At 43.3% G+C, this 10,039-nt stretch overlaps 2 protein-coding genes across 3 annotated transcripts in view; both read right to left on the bottom strand.

The window, feature by feature from the left end:
* Window positions 1–1,429, bottom strand: part of DEPDC1B (DEP domain containing 1B) — a 50,872-nt gene extending 49,443 nt beyond the window's left edge. Inside the window, exon 1 of the mRNA XM_015412986.1 lies at window positions 1,374–1,429. Coding sequence (XP_015268472.1) covers window positions 1,374–1,421 — 48 coding nt within the window. The 5' untranslated portion in view covers window positions 1,422–1,429. The remainder of the gene's footprint in view (window positions 1–1,373) is intronic.
* A 1,188-nt stretch (window positions 1,430–2,617) lies between these two features.
* The window catches only part of ELOVL7 (ELOVL fatty acid elongase 7), a 73,612-nt gene continuing 66,190 nt past the window's right edge, over window positions 2,618–10,039 (bottom strand). For both annotated transcript variants that reach the window (XM_015412984.1, XM_015412985.1), the window contains exons 7-8: window positions 7,626–7,762; window positions 2,618–3,358 (exon numbers count right to left, since the gene is read on the bottom strand). In XM_015412984.1, the coding sequence (XP_015268470.1) occupies window positions 3,149–3,358; window positions 7,626–7,762 (347 nt within the window). In that variant the 3' untranslated portion in view covers window positions 2,618–3,148. The remainder of the gene's footprint in view (window positions 3,359–7,625; window positions 7,763–10,039) is intronic.

Below are 10,039 nucleotides of genomic sequence, written 5' to 3'. Positions count from 1 at the left end.
CCCTACCTGCTCTATCCCATGCATAATCTTCTAAACCTCGATCATGTCACCCCTCAGTCCTCATTTCTCCAAGCTAAAGAGCCCTAAGCGCTTTAACCTTTCCTCATAGGGAAAGTGTTCCAACCATTTTATCATTCGAGTTGCCCTTTTCTGCACTTTTTCCAAAGCTATAATAATACAATTTTTATAACAATACAATATAATAATACAAATACAAAATTTTCCAAAGCTATAATAATACAATGCTTGTATTGCTGTCACTGTTATCTCTGAATGTATTACTCCTCATTGTTACTGTTATTTCTGAATGTAATTACTCTGCATTGTTATTGTAATTTTGAATGTTATTCTTCCCAAGTGTCTCAGCCATTGGTTTGATTGTTTAACTACATCCTATGGTCAGTTGGCAACTGGAATCTTGGAATTTTTGTGAGTTCAATTTTTGTGAGTTCATTGATACTGGTGTTGTATTTGACTACAGTGTTGTATTGTTTGCGATAGAGTTTCAATTGTTAATTCTTGCTGGTGGTACTTTTATATGATTTGGGAGTTTCTGGGATGCAGCTCATTTTTGGAGTTTAACACATTTGGTAACAGCAGCTTCCAGGTAGGGCCTGGAGCTCTCCCGTTTTTACAGACTACAGAGATCAGTTCCCCCAGAGAGCATGTCTGATTTGAAGGGTGGACTCAATGGCATTGTGCCATGCTGAAGTCCCTCCCCTCCCCAGGCTCCCCCCAAAAAAATCTCCAGGTATTTTCCAACCCAAAACTGGCAATCCTACCAAAATCCATCCCCCTGCAGCAGAACGCATTGCTCTCACCTACAGTTGCCAGGTGCAATCTTCTCCCCCGGACCGGGAGATTAGGGGGGCGGTTCCAACAGGGGGCGTGTCGATCCCCTCCCAGACACAGCTCGCGCAGATCTCCCCTTTTCAAAAAAATCTTTAAAGGGAACCTTCCCTACCTGAACCTTCCCTTTAAATGGTTTGGGGGGGGGGGAACCAAGCTCGCCTGCACTCCAAGAGGAAAACTCGCCTCTTGCAGGGCAGGATCCGGCGGCCCCCGCTTGGAAAGAGCGGGCGCCGCGCGTGCATGGCCTGCAAGGAGGGAATTTGCTGCTTGCAGGGCAGGCGCACGCGATTTAAAACGGGGCTGCAGACGACTGTTGGGGGCAGTGCTTTCCCCCCACTGACCAGCGTGGGGGGGAACCCCTGCCTGCACCTGGGGACTGGCATCCATTTCCTACTCTCACCCCCTTCCCCGGAAATAAGAGCCTCTGGCTCGAAAGACGAGACTCCTGAATGAACTGGAGGCCGCGGCGCCGCTTCTTTGAAAAAAGCACGTTCCTCAGCACCCTTCGCTCGCTCACTCACCAGCCGCGTCGCTCGGTAGGGCCCAGGCTCCACCAGTCGAGGCTCCATCGGCCTCCACGACGGGACTCCCTCCGCAGCCCGTTTCCACGGAGACCAGCCCGACAACAATATACCTACTTCCCAGGCAAGAATTTGAATCAGCAGCGGCCTTCTTCGGATTGGTCCGAATCGCAGCCACAGGGCCTCTAGGAGGCTTCCCATTGGAGACAGCTTTTTCCGAGACGCATTTAACCCCGCCCACGTGTTTCTTAGAACGGAGCGTTTAACGGTGTCGCGCGAGCGCGCTCCTCCCCCATAAGCAAACGGTCTGCCCAGAAGAGTTGTTTGCCTGGTGACCCTTGATTGATCCAAACGATCCCGACGGTAGGGTATGACGAGGGAAACTGACTTTGGGAGGTATTTGAAAAAGGTGTGCATGCACACGAAAGCTCATACCTTGAATAAACGTTGTTAGTCTTAAAGGCGCCACTGGACTCTGAATTTGCTCTACTTGCTTCAGACCAATACGGCTGACTACCTGGATCTGACTTTGGGGGAATGCCTGAGGTTCGTAGGGGGGCGCATTCTCGCTCTGGGCTCAGCTTTTTAAAGAAGGTTTCTCTTTGCAGGTAAGCACCTAAAAAAGACTCGCCTTCCTCGGCACCCCCCCCCCCCTCCGCGTTGGGGACATAACAGTCTCACGCTGTTTTAAATGCCACTTTTAATTCATAGGCAGAGCGGGTAGGGAGTTTTTCCCTGGCGGTTCCCGTTCAATAGAATAGCACCGTGCAAGAGAAAGCGCAGAGGGAGGAGCAGCATCAGTTTGTTAAACCAGGTTTTTTAATTCGACTTAGCGGTGCAAAGGATTGGTTAGCTCTGGGAGGGATCCGCAGACTGCAGGGTTACCAGGGGAGGAGTCTTACAGGACCTTAAAATTGTATTCCCTCATCATTTTAGAGCCACACCATGAAAGGAGGCACGAGAGAAGGCGGAAGAATTAATTATCACACTTCTGCTGCCACGGGGGTGGGAGGCTTTGATGCAGCAAGACTATAATAAAGTATCTCTATTTTGATGACAAAATAGTTCGATGGTGCAGTGATCTTCTATTCTCCCATTTACAGCACTGGATCTTTGCTATTCAAACTGCTCAGTGTATTAATGACCGTTTTTATCGTATTAAACCTCAGTCCTAATACAGCTTACTAGGCAACCCTTCTCTCATACAGCAAGATATTTTCCTATTAACACAAGAATTTTGCAGACTTAAGAATCTTGGACTTTAATATGGTACAGTTTGTACAAAATACATTAATTACAGACAATGTATTAACAGTGATATTTATGGTCCGTAAGTGTTCATTAAATTTTATCCCATTTCAATTAAAAACAGCCTATACAGTCTTAGCAACATGAGAGGCCAGTTAAAACCAATGTATCTTATCAGTGCTCAAAGTATTACCATATACTTGTCAGACACACTTCATTTCTATAATATATACAAATGCCAGGTTTTCCAATGAACATCCATTGTTTGTTTCATTCATTTCATTTCTTTAATTCTTATTTCTCATATGTGCAAAGTTGCTAAAATGACAGGCCAGTGTTTTCAAATCAGTAGGCTTTCCCTCCCTCCCACATCAACATTAAATCCCAAATAATTTATAATAAAAATACAAGGCTTTTTTTTGTTGTTTCGGAAAAACATGTACAAAACATACAGGGTACTGAGCACCTAAACATCTTGATTGTCAAGTAGTACAAGTCAAAAAAAACTCAGTTTGTGGCAGAGCACTTCATTCAGCTTTGTTTTTGCCAATACCATTTTTTATACACTTTGGGGGCCTCTTGCCTTTAGTGTAAGCATGGTACCAGAAGTGTAGAAACAGGATTAAAAACACCAGTCCATATAACCCAATGATGAACATAAAGATGGGATATTGATATGGGCAGTTATCCATGTAGTAGATTTGTCCTATATGGAAGGTAACCATAATGAACTGGATCTAGAACAGAAAAATGCAAAATCAAGTTATGTTTTTGTTTTAGCCAGACTTAAAGCACAGAGGGGGGAAAGACAGAACACGAATAGCATGTTTCCACACAAAACATCAGATTGCATGACAATTCTACAAAATTCAAACATTTCTTGCAATATAGGGCAGTTGGATAAATCATTTCACTTTACTTTGTGATCCAGAATGCTAGGATTCCCCTTTTCCTCTCGTACCAAGACATTCATTCATGCTTAAACAAACTTTAAAACGTGTAGAGGCACCATTAGGAACAATGGGCAAAGTGAAACATACAGTTAAATATCAGAAGTATTTTTAAGAACACATTACATTCAAGTGTGTACCTCCCCTTTTAAACATTTATTAGATTTCCATCATGCTTATTGAGTTCTGGGGCTGGAAAGTAAGGCTGGTTTCATACAGTACTAAGCTCTTGTGCAGAAAACACTTCCATGTAAGAGCTGATGAGGAATCTTCCACCTCTGTACTGGGAAGGAAGGAGCAATGAGGTGCAGTTTCCCTGCAACTGCATGGTAGGTGTACACATGCACTACCTGTTATAATCCATTTATGTACTTCCTGTTAATTCTTGTATTGTTTTCAAGCAGGTCAAGTGTAATGAACATACATCTAATTAGAAACACCGAACACTATGTTGTCCCCTTATTTGGCTTGCACTGAATCGCACCAGTAGACCATGAGGGCTAGCCATGGTATAGTGGTCAGAGAATCAGACAAGGATTGCAGAGACCCAGGTTTGAATCCCCACTGTGCCATGAAGCTCACTGGATAAACTTAGGCAAGTTACTTTTAGGTTAAAATTTCTAGAGCCAAGTTGAAGCATGGTTTGGTGTTTGAGCCATTTTTGATAAACTCAGATTGTGTGTTTCCTTAAGAGCTTCAGTAAACATTTATCATTGTTTGCGCTTACATTTTAATTTGTGGGTCATAATTGTTGGCTTTGTAGATTAAGCAGGCTTCTATCCCAAAGCTTCAGCATTACCCCCTAGATCAGGGGTGGCCCAACTTGCTCAACAGAAGAGCCACGAGGAACAAACATCAGTTGTTTAAGAGCCACAAGACATGAACAAACATTACATACACATTTTTATTTAAAAATAGGCAAATTTGCTTTTTATTAACATTAAGTGAGACTGCTAAAACTAAAAACAGAAGGGTTAGAAACAGATATTGATAATGATATTTATTTGTCTAAGAGAGACAGAAAAAGGGAGAGAGGTGGAAAGAAAGAATGAAAGAGGTGGAAAGAGAGAGAGAACCAAGGAAGCAAATAGATAGGAGGGAGGGGGAAGGCAGGGAAGGAGAAAAAGTATGCCTCCTCTTCGCTTCCCCAGCTGCCCAGCCGGGAGCCGCACAATATGTGTGAAAGAGCCGCATGTGGCTCCCGAGCTGCGGTTTGGCCACCCCCACTCTAGATAAACTTGTTACAATGTTCTCTACATGGAGTTGCCCCTGAAAACTGTTCAGAAACTTCAGTTGGCACAAACTGCTGTCTGATACGGATATAGATGTAAAATTTCCAGAAATTTTGTAGGCACAAGGGAGGGAGGGATTCCAACTGTCTCCCCCCCACACACACACAATGGAAATTTTTGGAGGAATTGAATATATGGAATACTTAGTTCCTATTGAACCAAAAAATCTTTTACTGGTTGACCATAAAATGCATCATCTATCAGCATATAAAATTCTGCTATTTCCCATATTTATGGAATTTAGAAGTATAAATATCTTCATTTTCTGTAAGTAAAACTGCAAATATGCTGATACTTGAGAACAGGTTGCAAAATGCTTTCACCCTAATGCAACCACAGCACACACATCTTTAATGTTTGCCATCAGAAAGGTAGGCAAAATTAAAAATCAAGGTAGAAAAGCAAATTTTGTAGCAAACAAAAGGGATTGTATTGTTTGGGCAGAATCTCTGAGTCAAAAGGTAGGACTGCCAGCATGTTTAGAAATTATGTTTATGAAAATACTGAACATTTAATAATGTCCAGGTGGCGGCCACTGCCAAAGCAGCCTTTTATCATCTACGGCTGGTGCGGCAGTTGGTCCCCTTCCTTAGCCGGGGCGATCTGGCCACAGTGATCCATGCAACAGTCACCTTGAGGTTAGACTACTCTAACGCTCTCTACATGGGGCTGCCTTTGTCGCAAATTCGGAGGCTGCAGCTGGTGCAGAATGCGGCGGCCAGGTTGGTAGCGGGTGCCTCTAGATGGGACCACATCCAACCTGTGCTGAAAGCGCTGCACTGGCTGCCTATAGCTTTCCGGATTCGCTTCAAAGTGCTGGTGCTTACCTTTAAAGCCCTACATGGCCAGGATCTGGCATACCTGAGGGACCACCTTTCCCCACACAGGCCCCAAAGAGCACTTTGGTTGGGGTCACAACACCGCCTAGTGACCCCGGGCCCCAAGGAGGCCAGGCTTGTGGCCACAAGGGCTAGGTCCTTTTCGGTGGCGGCTCCTACCCGGTGGAATGAGCTCCCGGAGGAGATCAGGGACCTGGTACAGTTCCGCAGGGCCTGCAAGAAGCTCTTCCGCCAGGCTTTTGAGTAGGAGCCGCCGCCACTAACATCACCGTGCGACTGCAGAGCAATTCCGCCGCATCGGGCTGATTGGCCAGCTGAAATATCGTGGCCCATGGCATCCCCCCCCCCTTTTTTTTGACCCTATTGGGATATGCAATAGGGAGTAAGTATTGTCGTTATGTATCCTGTGAGATGTACATTTTTGCCTAAACTGTTTTAACTGTTGACTTTTACTGCACTTGTGCCTTAATTGTTTTACCTTGTTGTATTTTTATCGCACTTTTGTGCCTGTGTAAGCCACCTTGAGCCCGCGTGCGGGGAGGATGGGGTATAAATGAAATTAAATAAATAAATAAACATATTATAACATATTACTTGTTGCCAACATTATTACATTTAACTATGTACAATAGTTAAGATTTTTTATATATAGTAGAAGAGTTTTTCCCAGTGTTCCTCCAAATTTTCCAATTTTTTCCATTAGAAAAACTGAGAAAATCCTCAGATTTTTCATGCTCTACATGTAGAATAAGTGAAATGCTTTGTAAGACAAGGTTTTTCTCACTTGAAAAGAGAAAACATTTTATAGTGTCCCCCCCCCCCACTCAATATTTCCCAATTCTTCTTTTCCCATTGGAAAAATTGTAAAAAACCCTCAAACTCTTTCATGCTATATATTCAGTATGTGAAAACTTCTTAAGAAGCATTTTACTATTTTTAAAAAGAAAATGATCTCACAGGAGTTTCTTTTCGTTGTTCCCCCAAGTTTTCCAGGTTGGGGGGTTTTTTGTTTGTTTTTTAATTCCCATTTCTTTTCCTGGACCCTCACATAGACAAGATAAATATTTCCCCATTGTTGAAAAAGCTACACTGGCTTTCTGAATGTTGCTGGGCCAAATTTAAAGTGTTGGCTTTCAGACCTTAAAAGTTTTAGAACCATGGTATGTGGGACAGCATCTACTCCTATGTGATACCTACCCCCCCCCCCTTTAAGATCATTTGACACAGCCTATATGCGTGGCAGCATCTACCATCTCAGGGAGATTTCCGTTGTTCCCTCTATCTAGTCATTTTAAAAGAATTTAGAAAAAATTAAATTCAGAATGGTATTTTTAGATCTGGATTGCTTATACTCTTTTTATTGTTCCTAATTTGTAAGCCATTTTCAAATTGTCAAAAAAAGTAAACTAAGGATTTTGGTAAGTTTTTTAAATCTCTATCTGCAATCCTGGGATTCCACTGGCCTATCTTACAGGGTTGCACACAGGACTCGAAAAGAATCCTACAAAATTAGGTTTTATTTTTATATTCATGACCTATAGTTTAAAGAGATGTAATCTTCCTTTCCGGATGAGCCAGGTTGAATGGTAGAAGCCAATGGGTATACAATGTATTCAGGTATCTTCTTAAGGTCTTGTATGGCTTACAAACAAGGTATACAAAACACTGACAGAGAGGGATACAATGGTGATTTCTGTCAGCAGAACTTGGCTTTCTTGGCACCCCATCCCACTGCAGCCCCAAATGTTGCTCTTGTGAGGCAAGGAGCCCTAAGGAACAGCACAAGGGCATGTCTGCAGTAGATATGGGGAAATCTGCAAACGTTGCCCTCCTTCCATTAGCAGAAGGTTACCACTGGAGCCAAGCCACATGCAGACAATACTTGAAAAAAACTACTCTATACATAATTTGAAAGTTACTCACAAGTTGTATAGATGTCATATGTTTTTTCCACCACAAGTACTTATGAAATGATGGTCCCAGTGAACTGAGGGCGTAGTAGGTATACATTATGACATGCACAATAGCATTTATCATACCATGGAATGTTCCTAAGCCACCTGTAGGGGGAAAGGTAGAATCTTGTTATCAGCTGCACGCCTACCAAATATACAAATATATCATCAGACGGGTAAGAAAAGATGAGTTCACCTCTGAGAACATAAGGATCATTTAGTATGATACAAGAGTGGTGCAGTTACTGTCAAATGCACCTGCTTATGAAGTGGAAACTCTACAACACATGCACTAAGCTCGCCACGCAGAGTAGCACTATTGCTTTTAAAACTGTCATGCCAGCTCAGGTGGAACATAAATTTTTCACATGGATAGCCTACTATGCATATTATAACCAGTAAACTTATAGCAGTGCCCTGATCTGATACTTTAATTAACCAACACGTATGTGTGGGAAAATATACAAAGTTTTTCTTTGTATGGAGTTGTTAAAAATCAATAGACAGATAGGGGGGAAAGGAGTCAGCAAGTCTACATGGAACTCTCCTCCAGGCTCATGGGCTTAAACATGTAACTGCAACTCTCCAAGGCAATAATAAACGTCACACTAAATTTTGCAGGTCCTTGCCTGTTATAATGCTGTTCTTAAACTTGAACACCTCAACTTGTTTGATATTTTAACATATGATCTTGGAACAGATCCTGGTTTTCATGCATTTATTTCCCATGTGTTAACATTTTTGGCTGCAAGTTTTCAGGCACTTCCCAGACTGACTTTAAAATGAAAGCCTGTTCCCCACCTCCCATTTGATGATTGAGCACAATTAATCAATCCCCAAAGGATTCTACGTGTGACACACCTGGAAATGCTCACGTATCCATAGATTTATAATAAAAGCAGAGAAATAGTAACTAGGTGGCAGACACAAAAAGTTCTAGTGAAAGTGTGGAATACCTAATAGCTTGTACATTTATTCCAGGGTTTTGGTTTGTTTCTATACAAAAGGTAGCTCTATAAGTAAAACACAACAGGAAACATTTCAGTGAAAAGTGACTTGATTCATCGCACCTGGAGCTTGTGTAGTCACAAGCAGCTTCCAGATACAGAACTAGGTAACCAAGACCTGTCTTAATTATTTACTAGTGTAAAGTTAGCCACGTCTATTGCATCATTGCGACTGATATGGCCCCTCACTTTAGGCAATGATTGTTTGTGCAGAATAGCTCATAAGCCCCCACTCTTCTGCATCACCGTTCTGATTAAGAACAATTGTGTACGCGAATTTGTATATAAGGTCTGAAGATTCACTTTAGCTGAAAGATGTAATTTAGACTTCATTCATTACAAAGCATATCCCACATACCCACACTGCAATGCCAGATACCCCCCTCTCATTAAATCACCTACCAGTCCCATAAAATTATACCAGTAGAGCCAATAAAGCAATCTCCAGAAAGCCAGAAGTTGAGCCCAACAAAGCAGTGTTGAGCAACAATTCCTGACAGACTGGTGCTTGAATGGAACTAAGGTAGCAAGGATATCTAGATAATTCAAGCAGGAAAGCTTTGCACAGCTTTTGGGAGGTTCAAAAATACGTTTTCTGGTCTCAATTATGACTATGAACACAAGTTCCCATTCAAGCCTTTTACAGAAAAATATAACACAGGTTTGTGCTAACTGCCCTCATATTTGGGGACAAATATTTACTCCCTGGAAGGGAAAATTCAAGAGAAGGAAGCCCTACAGACCCTCCCAAAATCATTTAAGATTAACAGATCATGAAAAACCTCCCCTGAAACATTTGACACATAAGGACTTCCCTATCGAAGAGTTTGTTTTTATGGCCAGATCTCTCTAGGCAGTGGGTTGGCTCCAATAAAACCAGAGGGAAAAGTAGAAGGAAAGCACCTTCCAATGCTTTTAATCAAACACTTGCACAGGAACCTGTACAAGAGTTCACACAGTGCTATTAAAAAGTAGGATGTACAAGAAGGGAGGACCCGCGATACTTGCGGGGGGGAAGGAGCTCCACATGGAGGAGGAGGAAGCGGAAGCAGCCACAGGTGAGCCTTCTCCCCCGCTCCCCCCCTTGCACCAATGGTGAGGACCAGGCTTGCCAATCCTTCTCCCCCCAACCCCCCTGCACCGACAGTGAAGCCCATGCGGCCTCCAGCCACCAGGCCCGCCAATCCTTCTCCTCCGCCCCGGCGTTGGTGAGCCATGTGGGCCCGCCAAGCCCCCCCCGGCTCCGGTGGCGCGACTTGAGTGACTCCTAGCCGCTGGGCCCACCGATCTCCTCCCCCCCCCAGCTCCACCACCGATCTCCTCCCTCCCCTGGCTCTGGTGGTGAGGCCTGAGTACGGGTGCCAAATACAAATTC

Source organism: Gekko japonicus, unplaced genomic scaffold, assembly GCF_001447785.1.
Source record: "Gekko japonicus isolate JY-2015 unplaced genomic scaffold, Gekko_japonicus_V1.1 scaffold2332, whole genome shotgun sequence".
Classification (NCBI taxonomy): domain Eukaryota; kingdom Metazoa; phylum Chordata; class Lepidosauria; order Squamata; family Gekkonidae; genus Gekko; species Gekko japonicus.
The sequence above is the reverse complement of the archived record's forward strand: the minus strand, read 5'-3'. Positions and strand labels throughout refer to the sequence as shown.